At 40.8% G+C, this 26,298-nt stretch overlaps 1 protein-coding gene and 1 long non-coding RNA gene across 5 annotated transcripts in view; one reads left to right on the forward strand and one right to left on the reverse strand.

Annotated features, from left to right (window-relative positions):
- Positions 1-26,298, reverse strand: part of Syt1 (synaptotagmin 1) — a 547,682-nt gene that overhangs the window by 118,019 nt on the left and 403,365 nt on the right. For 2 of the 4 annotated variants that reach the window (XM_087555884.1, XM_087555883.1), the window contains 3 exons: positions 24,675-24,788; positions 19,887-20,054; positions 16,754-16,921 (listed from right to left, as the gene is read on the reverse strand). In XM_087555884.1, the coding sequence (XP_087412010.1) occupies positions 16,754-16,921; positions 19,887-20,054; positions 24,675-24,788 (450 nt within the window). 4 annotated transcript variants of the gene reach the window in all.
- Positions 19,967-26,298, forward strand: part of LOC102547595 (uncharacterized) — a 50,199-nt gene continuing 43,867 nt past the window's right edge. Inside the window, exon 1 of the long non-coding RNA XR_015625311.1 lies at positions 19,967-20,089. This is a non-coding gene — a long non-coding RNA (uncharacterized LOC102547595). The remainder of the gene's footprint in view (positions 20,090-26,298) is intronic.

Here is a 26,298-nt window from a genome sequence, read left to right on the forward strand (position 1 = left end):
CCATTTTTCACTGTCAGAAATGGATTACTTTAAAAGAAACCAAACCCTTAACTCCTGTTATCATTGTTTGTCAGAGTAATTGGGAAGAGTACGTGACAGGCCTTCTGGAAACGCAGGGGGAGATTAGGAGGCAGGAAAGGGAGACAGTACACAAAAGCTGTGCTATAGATTGATGAGAGTTCCTTTCCTCCAATGGCTTTGCTTTTTAAACACCTTTTTGATGAATCATCCCACAGGAGATAACCATGTCTGTTCCCTTACCTTGAAGCAGAACCAGGTCTGTAAATCTGTGCCCTAATTCTTATTTTAAAAAATCTTCCAAAGAGGTAGGAGTTCTCTTGGATGTCTGCTTTCACATTTAACACTTCCAGAAAGGTCTTCTCAGTTTTAATTGGTTTTTGCCACACTTTCTCTCTCCTTGGACTAAGGGGTCTTTGGAAAGTCATTCCTTTTCAACCTAAGTGGATAGCTGAGTCCCTAATTAATTCAGTCACCATTGAGTTCTCTCATTTCTTGAGTTCTGGTTTGTCTATTTTAAGAGTCTGAATCAGTCTAGAAACTCCAAGGCTGAAAAGGAGAGTTTGACTCAGACCCCAGGTCTACATGGCTTCTAGCACGCAGTAACATGGGCAAGGGTGAGGCAGTCTTACCAAGTTCATTGGTAGATGTTCTAAGATGATGCAAAAGAGAGACCTTAGCTCATTCACATTGCCTCTAATTTGCTCATAAACACAGATGCAGGAAGGTTGAATATTTGGGACATGCAAGAGTCCAAACAAATATAGGCTTTAATCTGAGTTTTGTTTTTCTTGTTTTTGAAGTCTGAGTTTTAAACGGGAAGGCTGAGGCAGACACACAGAAGATAATGTCAGCAACAGTTTCTATTTGGGTTCAGATGAGCCCCCAATTTCGCAGGCTCGGAATGTGTTTAAGTAGCTTCTATCTTAAATTGAGATCCTTGGGGATTTTAGTTTACTGTGTACGGAATCTCTGTTTAGTGATATCAGAACTTGCATTTCAGAACCATTTCTGTTCTCAGTGCTGAAGGCAAGAGCATGTAATCTTTCTCTGGAAACAAGGCATGCTGAAGCATTTCTTAGGGAACAAGGCACAGATGCATGTGCGGAGTTGTGAGGCAGCAGGTCACCCCTCAGGGAACTGAGAGAATCGGTTGCCAGCTCTCTGTGGTCTGCTCTCGACCTCCACCTCCTTCTTTCACCCTAGCACTCTAACTGATGGCTGACTGGGCAAGTGGCTCTAGGCTCTTCTCAGAGGACATCACACAGCTTCTTAGGCATTATTTGCCAGTGGAGATTACACATGGCGAACTTGTTTCTGCTTCCAGTTACTTAAGTTCTAGCCTAGGGCATTGAATTCATTATGAGTTGAATAAGAGGATCTGAGAGAAGCCAGGGACTGGGTTTTTCCATGAATGTATTCCCTGGTGATTTGTAGAACACATACTGATAAACACTGACTGCAGACTCAAACCAGAAGCCCCCAAAGAGTAGTCTAACCTAAATAAGTCTTGTGAAAACTCAGCTATGTCCCATTCGTATTTCTTCCTTGATTGGTGTGTTTTATAGGGACAGAAGTCACTTGGAAAACAAGTATCACTTTCTTCCACCACATTACATGATAAGAATGATAAAGATATAGGATTTAAACAGCACCTGTGTTAGTTGAATAGGTAACTTCTGAGCCTGATTACTTCCTCAGGAATGCTCCCTCAATTGTTAAAAGAGAAAGGCTGAAAGGTCCAAAAAAACTCGGGAATAAAAATTTTCAACTCCTCAGGAAGCAAACTGAGTGCTTCAGAGAAAGCCACTGACAATGGATCTTTAGCCAATAATGACCCCAAGCTAGGGAAGATAGCTCCAGAGCTGAAAGAGTCTCCTGGACACCTAGCCGGAGGAGTAACGGGGCCAGAGCTGAGCAGGTCTCTGAAATCCTTCAAGGTCTCAATATAATGAAACTAAATAGTAGCCAATCAGAACTGTTCTAGTGTCACTGCTTTGCTCCTACCAATCATATTAGAGGTCACCCAACCCTTCTGAAAAATTCCCCTCACCCTGTGCCCCTTGAGTCACTGCAATTTTGATGAATGGTTGTCCCCTGCATGCTGATAGTTTCTGCAGAATAAAGGCTCTGTGCCTTCATACTATTTGAGTATGGGGTCTTCCTTCAGTGATTGTTGGACCCTAACAAGGCTACCATATTGTGTGTTTACATGGTGTGTGTGTGTGTGTGTGTGTGTGTGTGTGTGTGTGTGTAGAGGTTAGAGGTCAACATTGGGTATCTCCCTCAGTGGCTCTTCACCTTAGTTTTTGAGAAGCTGGCTGATTAAGTCAGATAGGCTGGCTAGCCAGTGAGGTCCAGGAATCTGCCTATTTCCATCCTCTCAGTGCTGCAGCTACAGACATGCACCTCCATGCATGGCTTTTTGTATAGTACTAGGGATTGGAATGCAAGTCTTCATGTGCACAGTAGGCACTTTACTGACTGAGTCATGCCCCCAGACCCGTTACCATATTTAAAAGCCTAATGCCTTCCAAAAGCCAATAACCAGTGCTTTTATACTTTCTTTAAATTATTCCTGAACAACTGAAATTAGGGGTTTAATGGAGTTCTTGATACAAAGATTTTTTTTTTTAGATAAAATAAATAATAGTGAATGCAGACTCTGGAATAAAGCAAACGCCTATGTTTCTTACCATTCTTTGTAGGTTGCATGACTTCAGACAAGTCTATTAGCTCCCGTGAGTCTCAGTTTCCTCCCTTATAAATTAAATATCTATAGCACTGTGAGGGTTCATCAAGGTGATGGGTTTAATTATTTCCGATTTAAGCTAAGTGTATTTATCGTGTTCCTGACAAAAGGAATTGATCAACAAGCACAATGACAATTAAAGTGTTGAAGAGGAGACACAGCTAGCTAATAGAAGCAGGGCATGGGGGTATGTTGGGGTGTCAGGACAAAGGTCTTTACAAGTCACCTGGGAGAATGCCTGCTGTTAGAGGTAACTGGTAACAACAGCTAATATAAGGCTGGAAAGTTAGAACTAGAAATGATGACTAATCTTTCTTTAATGAATGCCACTTCATTAAAATACTTCATTATTGCTAAAATTCAGACCTGGCAAGAAGTGTTGAGAGATTCAGATGAAATCTCAAATCAATGAGGATTTCTAAGCTAGGAGTGTTACAATATACTCTTCAAAACATGGGCTGGTTTTTGTTTGAAGAAAGGACGAACTGGGGGACTGGTGGTACACATTTGACTGTTACATAGCTTTGGAAGATGTGTAGTGCAGGGTTTTTCTATCTACCATCCTGACATTCCTTGGGCCTTTCATAAAAAGTAGGTTTTAAAACAGAAATCTAAGAGAGTGGTCAGTGCCATGTTTCTAATTGCCGTCCTTTCTACTGGAGCTACTCATTTCTGGCAGCTTTATTGATCCGTAGAAATTACTATTTTTATAATCACAAATATAGAACAAGTCTGCAAAGCTCAATATCTTAACTCTGCTGGATAATGTTAATAGGTAGCTTTTATTGCACTGCAAAGCAAAGGCTCAAAACTCCAAGCATGGCAAATATTTAGTTTCAGATACAACAAGGCCGATATACACACACAGCCTACCTCATAGAGAATGCAGCAACATACATAGAAGACCTGCAAGGGTGCAAACCAGAGAAAACCCCAGTGCTGAGGAGGGGAATGAATGCAAAGTGCTACCCATAACAAAGACACAATTTACAATTTATACTTGCTTGGAGAGGGAAATAGGCCTTTTTCCAGTTGAGCAATACTGGGTATGTTAACCACACTCCTGGGCAGGCCCCACACTCAGGAGAAAATGGCCAACACAAAATGGCCTTTTTTTGGGGGGGGTTGTTTCAGTTTTGTATTTTTTGTATTACTGGTTTGTTTTAATTTTCATTTGTTTTATTTTATTTTTATTATATTTTTTTGAAAGGATGTTGAGCGTGTAGGGAGGTGGGAAGAGTTTTGGGCTAAGGGAAAGAATATGATCAAAATAAAGTGTACAAAAAACATGTTTTAAAGCCAGGCACAATGTGTATGCCTTTTGTGCTCCTTAAAATAAGAGTGTTCCCCGTAGGCTCATGTATTTGAAAGCTTAGTCACCAGGGAGTGAGTGGGACTGTTTGAAAGGATTAGAGGGATGAGGAAGAGCGGCTTGTTGGATGGAGTAGGTGTGTGTGGCCTTGTTAGACAAGTGTGTCAGTGGGGATGGGCTTCGAAGTTTCAAAAGCCCATGCCAGGCCCATGCCCCCTCTCTCTCTGCCTGAGGATCAGGGTATACCTCAGTTAGTGCTCCAGTGCCATGTATGCCACCATGGTTCTTGCCTTGATGATAATGGACTAAATCTCAGAGACTTTGAGCAAGCCCCCAGTTAAAAATGCTGTCTTTATAAGAGTTGCTTTGGTCATGATGTCTCTTCACAGAAATAGAACAGTGATTAAGACAGCTTTAATCCCAACAGTTGGGAGGCAGAGCCAGAGGTAGATTTCTGTAGGTTCAAGTCTAGCCTGGTCTATACAGTGAGTTCCAGGTCAGCAAGGGCTACACAGTAATACCCTGCGCTGAGAAGAAAAAAAAAAATAGGAAAACCTTAATTTTCCTTGAATAAAAAAATAGTTTTAAAAGGAGTTTCTCCCATGTTCAGGTATATCCTTTAAAACTGTATTTAGGAAATGTGACATTAGCCTTTGGCTCTTGAAGTATGCTAAGCAGGCAGGATGTTCAGCGTGCAGGCCATCATATATGGTGTAAAGGGTTGTGAAAAAGAGATGCAGCCAGCTGTCTTTCCAGGGACATGCTGATGGTAGACTGCAGGGATGGGGAATAGTGGGTGTGCAGATCCTAACCTTTGTGGGATCTGCCACATTTATCTGTTGAGAAAGGGTGACTTAGAAGAGAGTTTCAAGAAGTCAAGAGTCCTGTGATGTGGAATGCTGCAGAGACAGGCTACTGTGGCTCCCCTTATGCCCCTCATGGTAGTGACCTTGGAGTTGGACGAATGGAAGTGAGGAAAAAAAAAAAAAACAATTGACTATGCGCAGACTGTGTATGTGTGGAGAAACTGAAACACTGACTGGGCACTGGTCCTGTGACTTCTTTCACAACTAGAAGCTAATTTACATAACGCACTAACTAGTGCCTTCCAGTACAGTCTGACTGCAGCCCTCCCACTAGCGTCTACTTCTCCACATGCAATTTATCTTTGCCTTTCAGCTTCTTGGTCATTAAGGTAGGCATAATTGTCATGCCTATGCCATAGTAGTAGCATCAAGAGTAGATGACAGAACACAACACTTGCACAGTGTCATTCTTATGACATGCTACAGAGGTGACAGTAAGGTCCTGTTAAAGCCATATTAAGCACTGTGCCAGACTTTTCAGATAACAGAGCAGTAGAGGCACTGTTTAGCAAAAGGAAACCCAATGGCCTTAGTATGTAAAATTAGGATCAGGCAATCCTACCGAGACATGTAGTTTTCATTGTCTTCATCATTTTCAATGTGTACAAGGCATTAGTAAGGTACTGCTTGGAACATCAGTGATCTTAAAAAGAACTGTGTGCCTCCCTACATAGGCTGTAAGTGAAACATGGCTGACCATATTACACAAGGCAGGTTACACAGGCTGATTTTGTGTCAACTTGACATAAACCAGAGACATCAGAGGAAGAAGCCTCAGTTGATGAAATGCCTCCATGCAATCTAGCTGCAAGGCATTTTCTCAATTAGTGATCAATGGGGAAGGACCCAGCCCATTGTGGGTGGTGCCATCTCTGGGCTGGTGGTCCTGAGTTCTATAAAAAATCAGACTGAGCAAGCCAGTAAGCAGCACCCTTCCATGGCCTCTGCATCAGCTCCTGCCTCCAGGTTCTAGCCCTGCTTGGATTCTTGTCCTGACTTCCTCCAGTGATTGACTATAGATCTGGAAGTGTAAGCCCAAGAAATTCTTTCCTTCCCAACTTGCTTTTTGGTCATGGTGTTTCATCACAGCAATAGAGACCCTGATAAAGGCAGCAGTCCTTTCAAAGTCTGGTTTTTATACTCCTTCTTTGTGACATTGGTGATCTAAAATAGGTTGAAATAAAAACATAAAAGTCCAAACTCTTCCTCAGCTTTAATATTCTAATCTCTATTTTTATTTTGGCCCTGAGATATAATTAAGCAAGTGTTTTTAACACTGTATTGGCTCAGTGTTAAACTAAAACACACTCCCACATCCTATTTTTAAACATAGCAGAAAGTAGAAATTCCATCAAACACTTTGAGACTATTGATTCATTTATATAAGTATATCAGATCAAACTAAAGGACTCTTGGTTAACTTGGTGACCAGCAGCGTTGCCCATAGTCTATACTGTACTCAGCCTAACATGTGAGAAACCTTGGCCAGAGGAAGGTTTGAATTTTCTTTTCTGACTAGAATTGTAGATGAGGCCTTCCATTCACCAACAAACATTATCTCTATATAGTAGTTGAGCCCCCTCCCAGATTTGTTCCCAGATATTCTCTGTACTCCCTATGAAAGGTGAATTGGATGCACACACTGCTTTCAGGAGGATGCTGACGGCTGGGTCTGATCATAGGGTGAGGACCGAAATCTCTCTCTCCCAGCAGCAATGATCCAGGAAGCATTTTAAGATGCATTTTAGGAAGCATTTGCTAGGTTGGGTTTGCTGAGCTTGCTTCCCTACTGCCCAAGACTGAACTGTGTGTGAGGGACCTGAAAGCCCCAAAGCAAGATGTCCCAGGGAATACCTGGTTATTCTGTCCCCCGCCAGTTTACAGAGTATGTCATTTATGTTTGGAAGGCATTTAAACAGAGAGTAAGAGGAGAGGGCAAGGAGGGAGAAGAGGGAGGGGAGAGAGAAAGAAGAGGAAGAGAAGGAAGGGGGCGGGAGATATTATAGTACTGTCAAGAAGACAATAAGGGCCAGAACCTGTGTTTGAGGAAGCTGTTGGCTAAGAGTTCTCATCAGTATATGGAAAAGTTCATTGGTAACTTCATCTTTGGCTAACTGCAATCTGGAAAGAGTGACCAGGGATGGTAAATTATATAGGGACTGCCACTGGCTCCATGGTGAGAGCAAAAATATCCAGTGGACCTCTAGGTGTTTCCGGAAGTTATGGGTTGTTTTTATCCATAAGAAACAAAGAGCAGTTTCATAGCCTATTTTTTTTATTGACGCCCCTGTGTTGGAAAAATAACATGTGTACATAATCTATTTTGCACTTTTTTTTTTTGGTTCTTTTTTTCGGAGCTGGGGACCGAACCCAGGGCCTTGCGCTTCCTAGGTAAGCGCTCTACCACTGAGCTAAATCCCCAGCCCCTATTTTGCACTTTTCAATGAAGAAATAAGATTTAGATTTGAGTGGCTTGGAATTGGAGTTGTGTATTCATTTGATGGGTAGCACACTTACATGCCTGAGAGCGACATACTAAGATGTGCAGATCATTCTATGCGTAGAGACAAAAATGCAGGTAAGTGAGGCATCTCTGTATGTTGTAGAATTGTGTACCTCTGCATGTCAGATGACAAGGCTGTGAAGAGCTGCATGTGTGGTCCAGGATAGATGGGTACTGTGGAGGATGGGGATGGGGTGGGCATTGACTGGGAGGTAAGGAAAAAAGACAGGAAATATGAGTGGATCCTATGCAACAGATTTTGTAATAAGCTCATAAATAGTTGCCTGTAACTCAGTCATCTCATGTTTTAAAAAAGTATGATATATGTGATATGTACATATACACACATTTATCATATCTTTACAGTACTCTACCCCATTTAAGTTCTCTCTTAGAAGCCTCACTCCTATTTTGTCTCCATCCCAACTCTGTATCCTCTTTATCCTTTATAACTCACCTAGTCTATGCTGCCAGTATGTACATAGGTGTACAGTCATTACTTGGGAATGGTCAACTGAGCAGAAGACAGTTCCATGAAGGAAACCAACCCTCTCTCCAGCAACCATCAATGTATCAGTAGATCTACGCTAGGCTTGGGTCCTTGTGAGCCTTTTCCATCCATGCTAGGGTGTTGACTGTCTTGATCCAGTGTGGGCAGCTGTCACTGTATGTTCATGAGTGCAATGGTTCCATCATGTCCAGAAGACAATATTTCACTGGAATCTTCTCCTAACTCTCTCTTACTATCTGCCCTACCCCCATCCACTTCACAATGTTCCTAAGACTTGCAGGGACAGGTGATATACATGTCCCATTTGGGAGTGAACCCTTGACAGTCTCTTCCTTTCTATATTTAGGCTACTTATGTCTTTGGCCACTTCTGTAAGAAGCTTCTCCCATGAGGGGTGAGAGCTGCACTAAGGTTTAAGGATAAGTATGTAGAAACCACTTTGATATTATGTCCCTTTCTCAAACTAATACATGGAGGTTTTCCTTTAGAGTATATAGTGCTTGCCATTTACAAATTCTTGATGCCATGAAGAAGTCCAGAAAAGACCAACTGGAGATCTCCAATAAGCTACCACATGAAGCTGGGCAGCAAGATGGACTAGTTCTGATATTTAGAATAATGCTTTCATGTTAGGAGATTGCACCTCTGCAAGTCTTACCTAAAGGAAATTGGGCTTGTGGAGATGACTGTATCCGAGCCCTGAGCTCTTACTAGCTGGGCACGTGATGTAGATCTGAGTTTGTATTCTATAAAAGGAAAATCTTAGTTCTGTCTTAGTGCTAAGAGTTCTGGGAGCCAGGAACATGGTCTTGGAGACCCTAAGTGCCCTAGTCTTGAGCAACGAGAACATTTGAAGAGCATGTCCAAACTTTTAAGACAGTAAAGGGACATCTGCAGCCCAAGTTCTCAAATGAAGTTCCAGATGAACTGCTGCATGCTTCGTGCTTGGAGTACTGAGGATTTTAATAGCTATGTTAATATATAATTCACAAATCTGTATAATTTAATAATAAACTTAATCTTCATAGTTCAATATATCCAGAGGATTATATCACTATGATTACTCATTTTAGGATATTTTCATAACTCCAGCAAGAAACCCATGGTCATTACCTGCCATTATCTATTTTCACACCAGGCTCTTCCTGTTTCCCACCTACCAGGATACCATACGTATCCTTTTGCCCTCTTGCAGTTCATCAGTGTTATCATGTCTTTCAGTACTACATATCTCCTCATGGCTGAAGAATATTCCATTGTGAGGTAGATCCCCTTTTTATCAGCTCACCAGCTGATGAACATTTAGGTTGTTTCTGCTTTGGTCTGGTGTCAAAAGGCTGTTATGAATACTCTGGTATGATAGTGTATGCACACATTTCCTCATTTACTCAGGTGTATATGTGGTAGTATCTAGGCCATACTGTAGCTCTACTTATATCTTTTGAGGACTTGTAGGATTGTTCTCTAAAGTATTACATCCTTTCTATTGGCAACAGACAAAGTTCTTAATTTCTCTGCATCATCCTCAGCAATTGTTACTACCTGGGTCAAAACAAAACAAAACTTCTTAGTTTAGGGAAGCCTGAAATGTTGGCAGCACTGTGTATGAGCCATCTTCCATCCGCACCTGCTGAGCCGTCCCCAGAGCTGGCCTTTGTGAAAATATTCATATACCCCAAGACCCCTGCTCATGACATCTAGGCACATTTTCCTCTCCTAAGGACATCTGCAATATCTCTTGAGCTCCTAGGCTGGTCTCTCTGTCTTCCCAAAGGAAACATGTGAGTCCAGTGGTCGGTTATGCTTTTTCAGTTGGCAAGAAAATGCGGGCTCTGATGGGTATTTGCAACATGCCAAATAACTAATATTTATTTTTTAACTGGTACCAAGTATTATTGGAAGAGCTTTATGTAACTCTTAAAGAATGCAACTTTCCCCACAGATATTAGTAATATTAACTTAAATAATAAGGGCGAATACTCCCTGCGAAGAAGTGGAATCATAGTTGGATTCATGTAATTGAGTCTAGAGCTTTAATCTACCCTGTGGTTCTGCCTCACTGTTGATTAATGACTGCCTAGGTGGAGTAGGACTATTTCATTTATCATATTCCTAGGAATTAACACAATCCTTGCCCTATAAAAGGGGCAAAGCAATTTTACCTTGAACAGACAAAAGTACAAAATTACTTAGCAGTATTTTAAAGCTCCATTCACAGGCAGGGATGTGCCTCTGTTCTCCTCTCTCTAATTACATAAGGCTTGACTGCTCAACGAGTCTTCCTCCTCTCTCTGGAGCACAACTAGTACAACTGCTGACATTTCCTGTAGTTGTGGAGTAACAGATTGTAACAGATTAAAGATTTCACAATACAAACATTTGGCCTGCCCAAAGGTAGGTAGGAGGAAGACAGAAGGTAAAAACATTTAATTTGAAGAGTCGCAAACAGGATAAATAAAAAAAGATGGTGCCAAAACATATGACGAGCTCATCAGAAAAGTTTACATTTTGAGAGATTCAAATATGGGCAAGATAGAACAAGACATTCTCTTGCCTTGCTTCCCACTCAAAAAAAAAAAAAAGTACTAGTTTATCCCGTTTTCCTCTTCATCTTCTTTCCATTTTGGCTTGTTCCTGCATTAGCTCCCATTACTCAGGCTCTGCCAACCTGTCCTTCCCACCACTCTGCTCAATTTTACTTGAAGTTCAACTAACAAATTCTCACTTTTTATTCTTTGGATAAAAAGAAAAAAGAAAAAAAAACCCCTAACACCTACACTCATTTCTATTTTTAAAAAAATTTTTGATTTCCTTGGTACAACATGTATCAAAATTTATGAGAAATTCATGAAATTCAGTGAGGATTTGTCCCACAATAAGCCTTTTGAGAGACCACAGAGCACGGCTAATGTTCAGAACATTTTTGTCAAAATCAGAATGCGTGCTTCAAAAAGACACCCACCTGGTTGTTTCCCACAGTAGCTAAACCTCTTTCTTTTGCCTAGCTCCCTCACCAACTCATTATCACTGTTGGACTCTACAAGGTTTAGGGCCAAGTTGATGGACTAGAAAGACAAAGAGAAGCCACAGCTGGGCAGGAGGGGCAGAATAACGTCCTGTACATAGGGAAAGATCTTAAGAGATGGCGACTGTAACCCCAAAGTGTGTAGGGCTTTGCTGCAGTCACGGTCACTGGGAGAGCTGGACAGTCACCCTTTATTGTTAATATGGCTGATGATACAGGTTTGTAAAGGAAAAAACTTATTACATAACTATATGCTTTAGTTTATTGTATATTTTGCAGAAAAAGCAGGCACAGAAAATCCCTTGCACTCTCTTGAGGTCAGTCAGCATAGTGGTGATGCTACAGAGCTAAGGACAAGTGGGTTCTGGAGCCCAACTGTCCTGGGTCTAAATCATTACCACGCTGTTCACTTTCTGTGTGGCCCAGGATAAATGACAAGACAAAGAGTAATCCATGGGGTGGCTCAGGGACTATATAAGATGAGAGATAAGAAGGAGAATGTTCATTATAGTGTGTGTGTGTGTGTGTGTGTGTGTGTGTGTGTGTGTGTGTGTGTGTGTTTGGGGTGGGGTTGAGTGGCTTCATGTTTGACATCTAGTCTAAGCTCTGAGAGCTTACCCTTTTTAGTCTAATTTTGTAAGTTCAACATTTAAGGGACAGAATGTCATTAAGTTACTTACTCCAACCTTACTCCTCAAGATACCAATTCGAGTTTTCACTCTTAATTGGACCTGCCCTTGCTGACCTCTTTTACTTAGGAATTGCTCTTGGTTTCTCTCTGTTTAATTCAAAATTTACCCAGTTAAAGACTTTGTTACATTTACTGTGTTTGTGTGTGGGCATACACGGAATTCCTAGGTGCGTATTTCCTAGGTGCGTATTTCACAGTGTGGATGTGGAGATGAGAAAAGCTTCAGAGTTGGTTGTCTAGGGGGGGATTGGGTGTGGTAGCTCACACCTTTAATCCTAGCCCTTGAGAAGCAGATGCAGACAGATCTCCATGAGTATGATGCCTGCCTGATCTATATCCATAGTTCCAGGACAGCAAGGACTAGTGAAACCCTGTTTCTAAAACAAAACAAAACAAAACAAAAAAACAAAACACAAAACAAACAAAAAAAGAACTTGGCTCTTTCCTTCTACCATGTAGGTCCTGGGAACTGAACTCAGATCCACAGCGAGGCAACAAAAGGCATTGGGAAGTGACTCAGCTCTCTCACCTCTTCAGGTTTAAGTAGACGCCCAAGCTCTTCCCTGGAGCTTCCTCATGATCCTGAAAATCCTCCAGTGTATCATGGTCTAATATACTAAAAATGGTTCAGTACTGTTAAGTGGTATCTATTGTACCATATATTTGTTTAACAGCAAATTTTCTAGACATAATATATTTGGATTTGGGTCATATAATTTGAATCCTCCTTGGAACATATTCTTATATATCTCTGGTTTTCATTTTCATCTTTCGAGCAGACACTTTATCGTTGTTTAATCTAATCTTTACTGTTAAAACCTAGTTAAAGCTAACCTATATGGCTCTATGTGAGTCACAGAAACAAGATGAAGGTGAGGTTCATGGGAAGGAAAGTACAGTGAGCGAGACATTACAAAAACAGCACAAGGAAATTGTTGTTTGTACATCGTCAACCAAAAGTATCAGCAATGATCTTCCCATGTATCTGCCCTGCCCCATCCCCCCAACTTTTTTCACTGGGAAAGAGTAAGATTGTTTCTGTCTGGAAGCACATTATCTGTGGCTTCTTGAAAGACTGTGGATGTAAGTGAATGTTTTCAGGGCATTTCTTAAATGTGACGGTCTGTGAGTGACAGGCAAGGTTACTGTTCACATATCACTAGAACTGTTTGCAGTCTGCACACTTGTTTGTTGGTATGTGTTGGGGGAATGTCTCTGACAGCTTGAATTGCCTCCAAACTTCTACATGTACTTAGAAAACATCAATTGTTTGATGATCTTTGACCATAAAGATGCTATAAGAAATAACTTTAACTCTTTTCAGAGAAGTACCAAGTAATTGACCACTGGAAGCCAAAAATCTGCCATTTGATTGAAAATGTATTCTCAAAATGCTTTTCTGTGAAGTAAATGTTTTTCTAATTAGGCTTAAAAATGTGAAATTTTCTTGCAAAATTGATTTCCCATTAAAGACCGAAAGTAGTTTCTCTTCCCTTCTGCCTGAGTACTAATTAAATTATGTCCCAACTTGTTTTAATTCAGCAATCAATTTTTTTCCCATTTGCACTGGATTACAGAACCTCATTTAAAAAGCACTCTTAACAAATTCACACAAAAAGAGGTGATAGACTTATTTTCTACTGGAGAGAAAGCAGCTTCAGGCCTGAGAGCTTGCAGTCTACCAGGGCAAATGCGTAAACAAAGAAAAAAAAAAAGTCCATGTGTGTTCCACTGCTGTGCACTCCTTACGCCATTTTAGAAATGAGAAGAGAAATAAGAAAGAAAACGTAAGGATGACAATGCATTGATGACCCTGACACTAGATGCAGGGATGAGACAAATTCTAAGCTAAATTTATAAAAACAAATGGACAATCATAGCTGTTGGTAGCATTTGGAGTGGTGAGGGGAAATGTTAAATGAGTAGATTATTCTGGAAGTATGATGGTTAGTTCCAGATATGACCTTGGGTGATATGAAAAACTATACTTTGAATGACCAAACAGAAAAGAAATCATGAGAATTTCAACACAGACAGCCTGACGCCATTCCTATCAGAAGCCTTACACAAATGGAAGAGAACTGTATATGTTGTTTATATGGCAAGGTTTGGAGGCTACACACAGAGGAAAATTGGATAGAATTAACAGTTTTACATGGAGCCCCCTCTTGAGAGAAAGGCTCTACTGTGTCCAGGGTCAAATCCTATTGTCATCTGTTGAGAAATGCAGAGGTGGAAAAGGAAATAGTCAGACATATTACACAAGGTGAAGAAAACGCGGCAGTGAAGGGGAACAGTGAGTGGCGTTGACTGTGTGAATGTGAGGAGCACTGAACTAGATGGGAAACTCAGGAGGAGTGGAATCTAACAGAGTCTTGAGTCAGAGCTTGAACTGCTTAAGTCTCCTAGCTGAACCTGTGTGGCGTGTCAGGCTGTGACAGAAGCTGGTTGCCCATGGCATGCCAAACGTTTGCTTATGGTGGTACTGCTTCATTATCTTACGGCTTTAGGTCGTCCACTCTTCCCTTGTTCTATCACTGTTGCCGGCGTGGAGCTCAGTGGGACTCAACTTGCCTTCTGTCCAAGTCTGACTGAACAGCTTGCCATGGTTACATTTTAAGTCTTTTGACATTAAAATGATCTGTAACATTGAGAGGTGAAATGAAGACTGAGGATGCAATGGCTCACATGGGAAAATGGTTCACTGAAGTCATGAGAACTAATGTTCATCCAACATACCAGCTTATTTGGTATTATCAGCTTACCATGCAATTATCACTTTGTGCACTTAATAAACAGCACCGCACATAACACAGAGAACAAAGTCTTGAGCTAGGAAAGGTAATTGGGTCTTATTTCCTCTACTAGGAGAAAGTGTCTCGCTGCTGATAGTCATGCTGAGGTATGTGCTGTAACATGTTTTAGCAAGTTTATTACTTCACAATAGAGGACATAACTTCTCCCTGGACCACAGTTACTCTTCCAGAATGAAGACCGAAGAGGAATGTGCTCCAGGTGTTTAAATTGAATGGCTTATTGCTTAGTATTAAAAATGTCCAGTGGCTTGAGGGCAGCGCAGTGTTGTGAGAGGATAGGTTGAGTTGATGTAGATGGAGGAAAGATGAGAAGAGGGAAATGAAGACCAGCTGTGAGAAGAAAAGGGGCAACCAGTCACTCCTCTACTGAAAAGTCACTGCCTGCCCAGACACTATGTGAGGAGTTCTGCAGTCTATCCTATTTATAACATTAGGCCACTCTTTAGAATAAAACAGTTTGAAGGGGCTTAAGTAGCCAGGGCTAATAAATAGATTAGCTAGAATTGAAATGATGAATAATTGTGATTTTAAGGCAAGTCTTTCCCAGAATCCAGTGCAGCTAGTGATGTCAAGGGTGGGTTGGAGGCGGAAGAGGAGGCGGCTGGAGACTGTTACACACACCTGTTATTTTCCCTAAAAAGCATGGGAGCATAATTCCAGGAATCCAGCAATTACTATTTTCAGAATGAGTTGTTTTCCACAATTTGGGTGACAGATGTATTAAAGAAGTTACGGGAGAAGAAAACAGTCAAAGGAAGATGGGAACATCAAGAGAGAGAAGGAAAGTCGTTGTCTACTTAGATCCAACCTACTAGTTTAGTGGTAAGTCGTAAAGCTCTACATTTACTCAAGGAATCTTTGAAAGAATACAAACTACCAGGCGGTTTACCTAAACACAGGCAAAAACACCTCTCAGAGAGCCACTTGGTGTGATTGTAGACTCCTACACCATGAACTTGGTAACAGGTAAGCAGTGAGAGCCAAGAGCCCAGGAGACAAAGCCTCGCCTTGTCAGATATAAGTGGGTCATAGCCAACCGAAAGCGAGTGAATTAATAACTACCAGTTAGTAAATATGTGTTACATTCAAATAAAATATAAAAACTCATGGGACATCTTGATACTTTGTTGCATAAAAATAGTATTGCTGAATAATTGTCTTTCTCCTCTTATGTGTGCTTGAAATGACATTGGTATTAGCTCACTCATAAGAAAGAGTTACATATAAAATCTTAAAAGTTAAAAATTTGTTATTTTTCAAGATTCTTCTTCTATTGGTGCCTTTTCACAGTAGGACAAACTCTTATCTCAATGTTGAAGAATGTGATGTTTGATTATTTTTACAAAGCAGAGATTAACAAATCATTTTGCTTCCTTTTATAGAATGAAATAATAATATTAAAGTATAAATCTCAACATGCTGTGGTAAAAGTTTTCATATTCTATTAGGAGTCTGATTTGTAGGTGTAGGTGGCCGAAAGGATTCTCATGGTAATGAACTAGGCTGAGATCTATGTGGCCCCAGAGTAACTACACATAGAGATCTGGAAAATTGTTGCCCGTATCCTAAAGAGGAGCTGTGAATGGAGTTTGTTTAGAACTGAGCGATGCTAAGGGCTGTTTGTTTGTCTAATATTAGCCTGCTGAGACATTCACACAAACGCCCATGCCCGGCAGGCACAGCACAATCCAACAGAATTGGTTACTATGGAGTGTAAATGCACTATGGATATTGAACTCTTTTTAAATGACAGAAAAATACTAGGCTATTAAATCTAGGAGAAAAACAATGTGTGCAGTACCATGAAGATGTGACTCACTTAAAAAATGGACTTAATATCAGCTTTTGTGTGTAATGGTTTTCTTTTTTTTCTTTTTACCCATTATGCTTTGATGTCTGCATCAGAAACAATGAACCTCGATATGCAGACATAATCAAGGGAAACGCACCCGCTTACTTCACTGTGATAGTTCTAAAATACACGCAGACAATACGAGATGATTGCTCACTGTCTTCTAAAGGACGGGGTTGTTTATATTCCCAGTGTGTGTTATCTCTCTATTTTCTTTTAAATTCCACTCAGAAGTCCTGAATATATTTTAGCAGGGTCATACAATCCCTCTGACTCTGTTTTGGCAGCTGTCAGTTTTTAAAGGCCCATGCCACCCTTCAGGAAGATCATCTCTCTATGGCTTAGTATTTGAACCGCAACAGGTGAATGAACACAGCTTGTGTTAGAAATGCTAATGAATGCCCTACCTCTTCTTTCTCAGCGCTCTGGAGATCGCGCCACTCCTCGGTCACATGGCCAAAATCCACGGTGTTCATAGGAACTTTGAACTCTCCGATGATGTCGTGCTTGGAGAAGCGATCAAAGTCATACACAGCCATCACCAGGGTTTTGCCACCTAATTCCGAGTAGGGCACCTGCATGGAAAGACATGAGGGGAAGACGTGCTGTCACAGGATGCTTGACATCTGCTCCTTGTGGACAACTTTTGGTATGTGTCCTGGAGAAACAGAACAGGCTCTTTATATTGAGCCTTTTGGCCAGTTTCTTGGGAGAAAAACGGAAAAGTGCTGTAGTGACTTATCACTTTACTACAACATTTTGGAAGCAGTTGGTATAATCTTCCTATTAGTTATGCTATAAATACTTCTAATAAATGAAAGAATAGGAAAGTCGATTGCATTGGACTATATAACTCTCTCTTGCCAATTAATGTTGTTGTTAGTTTTGTTCTTGGGGTACAGCTGGTTTCAAAGTGTCAAGTTATCTGGACACCACGGTTTAGTGGACACCACACTTTCAAACCATCTGGAGCTGGTGGTTGCACCCTCTTGTGGGAGGGTGTTAAATGTCCCTTTAATAGGCATTATCTAAGACCATCAGAAAACACAGATACATTATTATTCTTAACTGCAGCAAAATTACAGTTACGAAGTCGACAAAATAATTTTCTGGTTGGGGTCACCACAACATGAGGAACTGTATTTTGTTCAAAAGCTATGCTGGTAGTCTAAAAGGAACTAAATGAAATTCACAAGATGCCTCTCAGACTTTCTAAAATAATTTAGTGATTGACAAGAGCTGACTGGAAAATTGATGTTTTGAATATCACAGCTTCATTATCATATGGATCTTGGAGTTCGTTTGTAAGTGTGATACTCGTTAGCATGAGTAGTAGCAAAAGGCCAAGGAGGAGTGAATTCTCCAGCTGTTCTAATCCATTTGGGACAGATGTTATGGTTTCGAAAGTTTATTAGTGACATTTTTTAAAATTCAGGGAGAGCTGTGCATACCAAGCAAGCTACACTTTAGTAAGTGGATGGAAATGTCTCGTCTAGGGACTGTTTAGAGTGACACTAGATTTTTGATCAATTTTACACATGTAATATTTAATCAGTGTATATATGCTGTATGCTCCAGCAAACACTTCTCAATGCATTTTAAGAAGGAAAAAAGGATGAAAGTCTAATTGACCATTTATGTATAAGAAATGTGAGCATTCTAAAGAGTGTTTGTCATTTATGAATTATGATCAGAACCAGGTTATTTTCTAAAGTCCTGTGAATAAAAACTAAGTTTAATATTTTTCTAGTTTCAGAAGAATCTAAAATAAGCTTGAAAGACCTGGATTTCAATAAAAACCAACAAATTTTAGAGTGGTAATATAGAATCCCTTAAAATTTTAAATTGTATTTCCTGGAGATTTGATCATTGAACAGTCTCTGATGCCCGTGCTTGGGGTCAGGCAGACCTGGAGCTGGGGCTCATGGACAAACCCAGCCTCTTCACCCATCCATCACACTGCAGCAAGGGGTCTGCTGTGGGGCCATTGAGAATGAGCGAGTGTATTTAAACATTTAGTCTGGGCTGGAGAGATGGTTCAGCAGTTAAGAGCTCCAACTGCTCTTCCAGAGGTCTTGAGTTCAATTCCCAGCAACCACATGGTGGCTCACAACCATCTGTAATGGGATCTGATGCCCTCTTCTGGTGTGTCTGAAGACAGCCACACTGGGCTTGTATACATAAACATTTAGTCTACAGTAGGCATTTAAATCCATTTATCATTAACACACCCTTTAAATAGAAACTTATCTTAGCAGAAAGAAAAGGTGGTACATTTTAAGTACATTTAACTCCACTTGAAAGCCAGCCTACAAGCCTCTACTCCTATAGTGCATGTCTGTCTGGTAAACTATTACCACTAATGTGCTTCAAAAGAAATGATACACAAATAATAGAGGAAGGCACTGTAGAATTATTTCAAAATTCCTTAAAATAATATAAGAACTATTAAACTCCATTTGGAAATATACACAGCCAACTAAAATGCTATTGATTACTATCTACATGATGTTAAGAAATTGGTATTTAACATTTTTGGTACAGGGACTGTAATGACTTGTTTTTAAGGCAGGGATTTCTAGGCTCTAATTATTGCTGTTTTCATGGTCCAGGCAAAGAAAAACTAAGGGATTCTGTCTCTAAAACTCCAAACCTTGACAGAATAGGAAAACTGTTATCTTTCACCAAATTGCAAACAAGATTTGAAGAGGTGACTCATTCCCCCGTTTCATTTCCCACCGGAATGTTTGCCAACACGAGGTGCGTGTTATTGCTAAGCCTGGCTGATGGACGGGGTAATTTTGAATCAGCCTGCTGGCATATTCATAGAGATTTCATTTTCCAGAAATGTATTGTTCTAAGGAAACCATTTTAAAACAATTCTACCTCTCCACCAGAAGCACCATTTTTATGAAGGACTCCAAGTGAAGAGTTCCAAGGTGCCTTGGGGCTCTCGGGGCATGTCACTTTGATGAGTAGTCCTATGGTCAGAATGTCTCTTGGTTATTGTTTGTCAACTGATGTGTCTCAACATGATGAAGAGCATTAGAGAAGAGCCTAGGGCAAAGCACTGATGCTGGAGAATCCCATAACCTTTTTATTGCTAGGAGGAAGGGCTTTAGCATGTTCAAACCTCCCCACAGCATTGATGAGAACAGCTTCCTCCATTTGGACAGCAACAGGCCTTATAGGCTTGGCCTGCTTTTCTGAGACTTTGGAATCCTGGAAAGGAAAAGCTTGGTCCTTATTTTCGAGGCAGTGGGGTGTAGTGTCCGAGTCCACAGGCAGGCATGGAGTAGAGCCTGGGTGTTTTAGGCGTGATGCTGATACTAGAAGGTCTACATTCTATTCTGAAATGACACAGCCAAAACCTGTAAGGCAGAATCTTTGCTAGACTGAAAGTTAAAGTGTAAAATATTCCGGATGTAACTGTGAGGGGTCCCAGAGTCACTATTGATGCATATGCTTTTATGCATGTCTGGATGCAACTTGTGTTTAACCTGAAACCATAGGGGGAAAGTTATGATTCTAACATTCTACCTTGAAAGTAAATTGTTCATTGAAGACTGGATTGAGGGTTTTCCGGTGGACTTTAGTCTCAAATTTCTTCTTTTTGTCAGGCAGCAGGAAGACTTTGACGTATGGATCGGATGTACCCCCCATGTCCAGGGCGGGCAGTTCAGCAGCCTGGATGATTCCCACCAACAGCTGAAAGGGACAACAGCAAACGAGCAACACAAAGGGTGAGCATTCTGAGGATTGATTGGTTCACACTGTCACCCACTGTGATGTGTCCTCCCCCCGCCCCCCCTCCCCCCATGTTCCCTCTGCTTTTAGTAAACTTTTCTGTTCATGCATCTGAATAGAGAGGGCGCATGCAGTGAGCTCTTTAAACATTAGAAACCGAATTATGACAGATGCAGGCTCTAGGAAGCCTAGTTTTAAGTACAAAAGAGGCTTTTAAAAGGTTGCTGATTACAGTTAAATATGGAATTCATATTTGCAGAAGGGTTGCAATCAAATAACTTCCCAGTTGCTGAAAGCTCTTGTGCATTGTTTTTCCTTCCAGTTCATGCTTTATAAGTGGAAATAAATCGTTAAACAACCACTAGCCTGTAATTGCAAAGCAGGGATTTTTTTTTAAAATTCTTTTCTGAAGCCACAGAGCAGCTAAATGGAAATTTCTTAGTCACTGACTGGTATTTTGAAATAAAAAGTGAGAGCTTCACATTTCCATCCCACTCGACCTATCCTTGTGTGATATCTACTGTTTTTAAACATTAGCTTATCATTGAATAATTACTTAAGAAACTTGCATTAAATGTAGGATGTAGAATAAAATATATAATTCAAGTTTCCTCAAAAAAGAATTATAGGCTTGAATATTTATATTAAATGCCCATTTTTGATTTTTCCTAATATAGCAATTTTATCTGCAATGTATTTTTCACAAATAAAATTTTCATTTTCCCTGAGGATATTAAAATAATGTGGCTTTTTTTTTAGATAAAAATCTTACTCTGTAGCACAGGCTGGTCACAAAGTTGTGGCAAATCACCTGGCTCAGTATCCCTAAGTACTCAGATTCCAAGCATGAGCCCCACCAAACCATCTTTTTAATATTTTTGCAAAGGAACAAATGAAATCCTGTTATTGCAGATTCTGGATCCATCAAGTGTGTCTAGATACTGAGGGAAATGCTATTCAGTCACTCCAGACACTGCACTGCTTTACTCTCTGTACGTCCCAAACATGTGAGTCTGACTTTATGGCCAACAGAGTGGATGAATAACTCATCCTTACAAAAAAATCACCCCCATTTTCTGTAAAGAGATCCAGTGCATCCTCAGTACATTTCGGCTGGTTGGCTCAATCAGTTTCTAACTTGGATCCTATCCTGAAGGAACATGCTGTTTCTACTTTAAAGCTGCTTTCTTTAGTTTGTGGCATTGTCTTTCAGGAGCAGCAATGAATGCTGGGAGGTAGTACAGGAACAGAGACTCATGGTCCAGGAGTGGCTGACGGACGCACTAGATTACAAACGCATGAGTAGTAAAACTCACGGTCATGCCTCCACTGGGCATTCGCTTCTGGGTGGCAACGTAATATTCTACTTCCTCATTCTTCCTGAGATAATTGTAGTTTAGAGACTTAAATATCTTGTCATTAGAGAATGGAATGATTTCTTTCAATGTCCTTTTAATTCTGTCTAAGAGAGACATGCTCTATTTTCCCACCCCCCAAAGCTTCTTAACTCAAGCATTTTAAGACCATGTTTTGGATTTGGTAGACAAGTACTCAGATTTGGCTACAGCTTCGTCTCCAAGATTCCTCAGACTTAACCTTCCCTGACTCATAGGAACCATGTGATGACTAAAACTTGCTAAGAATAGTTGGAATTAAAATAAGTATATAATATTTATAAATGTTTATATAATCTTCTAGACCATCATAACAAAACACATATTTTGGGCTTAATGTGTGCTGAAAACAGAGTAATAAACATACACATTATTTTTGAATAAAACAGAAACAATTCCATTCTTAAAACTACTATTAAGCTGAAGAGACGGTACTGGGTGCATCTCCAGAGGACCGAGTTTTGATTCCTAGCACCCACATGGCAGCTTATAGCCATGTATAACTCCAGTTTCAGAGAATCAATACTTTTTGACCTCCATGGCCACAATATACACACTAGTGCACATACATACAAAACATTTAGAAGTCTCAAAGCAGTATGAGATGCTACTAGATTTCTACTGGGCAATATAAATGGGGAAAAATATTAGGTGGATATATATAAAGACAGGTTTAAAACCTGGAAATCTCCCTGGGAATATAATGTAAGGTAATCTTGGAATATATCAATAATAGATTAATACTCTAAACTCCAACTAAATCCTAATGCTCATTTTGACAGAAGTAGTAAAAATGACCTGAAATATATTTAAGCAATTATAAGACATAAATGGTTTACCTATGATCCTATATAAATGCATATTTAAATACCATACTTAAAAGTAATACATAGGTAGCTAGAATATACCATAAAATAACTAAACAGGGCTATCAGGAAGCAGATCAATTAAAAATATTTTTAAGTCTGAGACATCCTTAAAGGGAGGACTCTGAGGCTTCAAAGACTTGAACTGTTAGTTCCCAAATAAAATTCAGCATGACTGCAACTGCTTCCAGTTCTGACTTTAGACATCATTAAAGCAGAGTGTTAATGTTTGATTCTCTCTATCGCTCATTGCTCACCAAGAAGGTGAAGGTTATTACTAGCGTATGCGGGCTTCCAGCAGTTGTACTGAGCTACCAACCTTCCTCACCAAGATGGCTATTCTTGGTCATCAATTTGACTACATCTGGAATGAACTATGATCTAGCAGAACCAATGGTACTTGAGTACCGAATAGGGATGCTGTCTGGAGCCGTTGGCAGGTCCCTATAGGTGACTTTCAGAGGAGACTTTGAACTTTTAACATTGCTGAGATTGCTATAGACTATGGAGACTTTGGAAGTTGGACTAAATGTATTTTTTATTATGCTGTGGCTAGGTATGGCCCCCATGTATTCATCAAGCCTATGGGAGCCAGGGAGTAGGATGCGGTGGTTTGAATTTGTTTGGCCCAGGGAGTGGCACTATTAGAGATGTGGCCCTATGGGAGGAAGTGTGTCCCTGTGGTCATGAGCCTTAAGACACCCATCTCAGCTGCCTTGAAGCCGGTCTTCTCCTGTTTGCCTTTGGAACAAGGTGTTAAACTCTCAGCTCCCCTTGAGCCATGACTGACTAGATGCTGCCATGCTCCCACCTTGATGATAATGGACTGAATCTGTGAGCCTGCTCCAATTAAATGCTGTCCTTATAAAAGTTGCCTTGGTCATGGTGTCTGCTCACAGCAGTAAAACCCTAAGACGCTCAGCAAGGAAGGAGGGGTGCAAAATGAGTGGGAGAGATCTGGACTCCCTGGTAGAGCAAGGGCTAAATCCTGAACTTACACAGCCTTTGTACCCTTCCCGCAATTCAGAAAGTAAAGCAACAGACATTAATATTGTAGATCGGACCTAGAAGGGTTTTCAAAGGCATTTCCCACATTTTGAGCTACCCAGATAACAGGTACGCAGTGAAAAGCGGCTGCTGTCATTAATCTTACAGCACTTCAGCCCCTTTTGAGAAACAGAGGCAGGGATGACTGTTTTGTAGTCTTTAGTCTTGTCACTTCTGGGTAACCTCCTTAGGCTTTGAGAATCAAGCTGTTCATCTCCCTGCTTTAAAAAGTTGCTATCTCATCACTGCAGAAGTCTCACCTAGACTTCTGGTGTTCCATAGAAGGCATTTCTGCCTTTAAAGGCCCTGGAGCCCAACAGCCAGTGGAAAGAGATGGAGAGTCACCTCAAACAGTAGGTGGAAAAAGATTGAGGGACTAAAAGAGGACAGGCACTCCACAGGAAGACCAACAAGAGTCAACTAACCTGGACTCTTGGGGGATGCCAGAGATTGAATCACCACAGGGCGAGCATGGGCTGGACCTAGGCCTCCTGCACATATGTAGCAGATGAACAGCTTGGTCTTCATAACGGGTCCCCAAACAACTAGAACAGGGGTTGTGGGTGAGCCTATTGCCTGCCTACCTGCTTGTGGAACCTGCATCTCTCAATGGACAGCTTTGTCTGGCCTCAATGGGAGAGAATGTGCCGAGTTCCGCAGCAACTTGATGTGTGGGATGGGATGGGGGTGTCTGTGGGGGTTTGACATCCAGAGGGGAGTGATCCTTTCTACAGGAAGTGGGAGGAGGGAAGAGAACTTGTGTAAGGGTGTACTGGGAAGGAAGGAAGGGCTGATATTGGGTTGTAAAATGTATAAACAAACAAACAAACTCATAGAGCACTGGCCAATTTTTAATTCTTTTATGGCTTTTCAAACTAATTTTTCTAAATGTGGGTGTGGGTGGCAGCTGGTGTGGTTTGGAATCTGAATCATACAGTTCAAGGAAGGTTGTTCCTACTCACACTGCGGGACCTATGGCGACTGGTCTGGCTGGGAGCTCTAAGCAACCACTGATGGCTTGGAGTTAATTTGTATTCTGGCTGCCTCCTGTCAGCGCCACGAGTAGATGTAATCGGCTGAATACTGTGAATTCTAATTACCAGAAGTTAAATTAGCAGCTAGGGGACTGCCTGTACTTAGAAATGATTTCATCAATAGCTTTGATAATTGCATTTTCCGCTCACAGCAAACGAAATGTTTTAAGGACTCTCTTGCTTCAGTTCCTACTTGGTAGTGTCAGAAATGTAATGGAATTAGACGCATTCCCCTCAGACCTGGTTATTCTGGAAGTCATAGTCCAGTGAATATTGGAGCTTTCCCAGTTTCTCCTCTTCCTTGGGCTCTTCCTTTTCTTCTCCATCAGTCAGTCCGGTTTCAGCATCGTCATCCTTAAGGGCCTATGAGGACGAAAAAGAAATCCAAACGAATTTTCACCAAGGCCCAAATCCAACTGGCCATATAGTTAGACCTCCAAGCTGTTTGAAGCAAGCAGGAAGATGCTGGATGTCTATTTGTCTGACACATTCTCATTGGCTGCTAACGCACACGTGTTTTTAATTTCACTTGTGCATGAACCTCCCCCCACCCCCAGTCAGCAAGCAGCATGGAAGCAATGGCAGAAGCCCCCTGGTAGTGTAGCAAGCAAAATATGAAATTGTTGCAAGGAAAACGTCAACTTGGTGTTCTCTTGTCTCGGATCGCATTGCCTCTTTTGGTTTTTCTAGTGTGGTGAACATGCTTGTATCCAGGCTGGGTTTCACATTCTCGTAGCTGCAGTGGTGCTCAGCACCATGTAAAACATCCTTGGTGCATGCAGTGGGGAGAGTCACATGGAATGCATGGCCTTCCACTGCCTTATGGCTTCTGTCAAAGATGGCTGAGTGACCCTCGGAAAACCGTAAATTCTTTGTGTTTTCACATCTATGATTGTTTTAACATTTCAGAAGAAAAGGAGAAAACATGCCAGCAGTGAATGCTGTTTAGAGAGAAGTTCAGTCCATTTCCAGCTGAACTTTACCATTTTATTTTCATAACAGCTCCTCAGAAAGCTAGGCTGAATTAAACTGATTTGACTTTACTTAATATCAAAGACAGAAGAGTCATGTTTGTCATTTTGGAAAACCTTATATTGGTATAAAGTTCATTTTGCATTGAACAACAAGGGCCATGGTGCTAGACTTAGAAAACCTATACAATTATATATTTTTCAATCTAAAAGATAGAACATAAAATAAAGTATTTGAAAGGTCATTATGTCATAAAATATGTACAATTTCTATATTTCAAAAAAATGAAAAGGATATAATATTTTCCTAAAATGTAAAAATTGTGCTGGGTATTTCTACTACAAGGGTTTATGCTCCTGGAAGATTTCTTCATGGGGCTGTATAGATAAACTTGTATACTCTATGCAATGCCATTCTTCACAATCGAAAATTATGAAAAGTTCCACCTCCCTGTTCACTAGTATGTTTGAAAAATTGAAACATTTAAAGGTATCTGACTAGCACTCACATATTTTGTTCTGCTTTGTGGGTTTTTATTTTTACATTGCTTGTGTTTTTAATGGAGCGAGTGTTATCTGCTTCCATCAAGCCATCACGTATTTGTTGTGTCTGCTACTGCAGAATCTCACAGGACGAGAAATAGAGCCGACAAGCAGTGAGCTGCACTCTATTTCGTCAGCGTTAGTGACTCTCTACTGTTGTCTAAATAGCGTCAGCTCTGGAGCTGGCCTTCAGAATGCTTACAGAACTCAAATATGAGAGGTTTAGCCAGGCTGCAAAGGTCCCAGGGCCAATGGACCCTGGTTCACCATCTTGCTGTTCCTGTCTGTCTGTCCACATAGATGTTCCCTCTGCTGTCTCTCTTCTCAGTGGAGCCTCCTTCACTCCCTCA

Source organism: Rattus norvegicus, chromosome 7 (genome assembly GCF_021556685.1).
Source record: "Rattus norvegicus strain SHRSP/BbbUtx chromosome 7, alternate assembly SHRSP_T2T, whole genome shotgun sequence".
In the NCBI taxonomy this organism is placed as follows: Eukaryota; Metazoa; Chordata; class Mammalia; order Rodentia; family Muridae; genus Rattus; species Rattus norvegicus.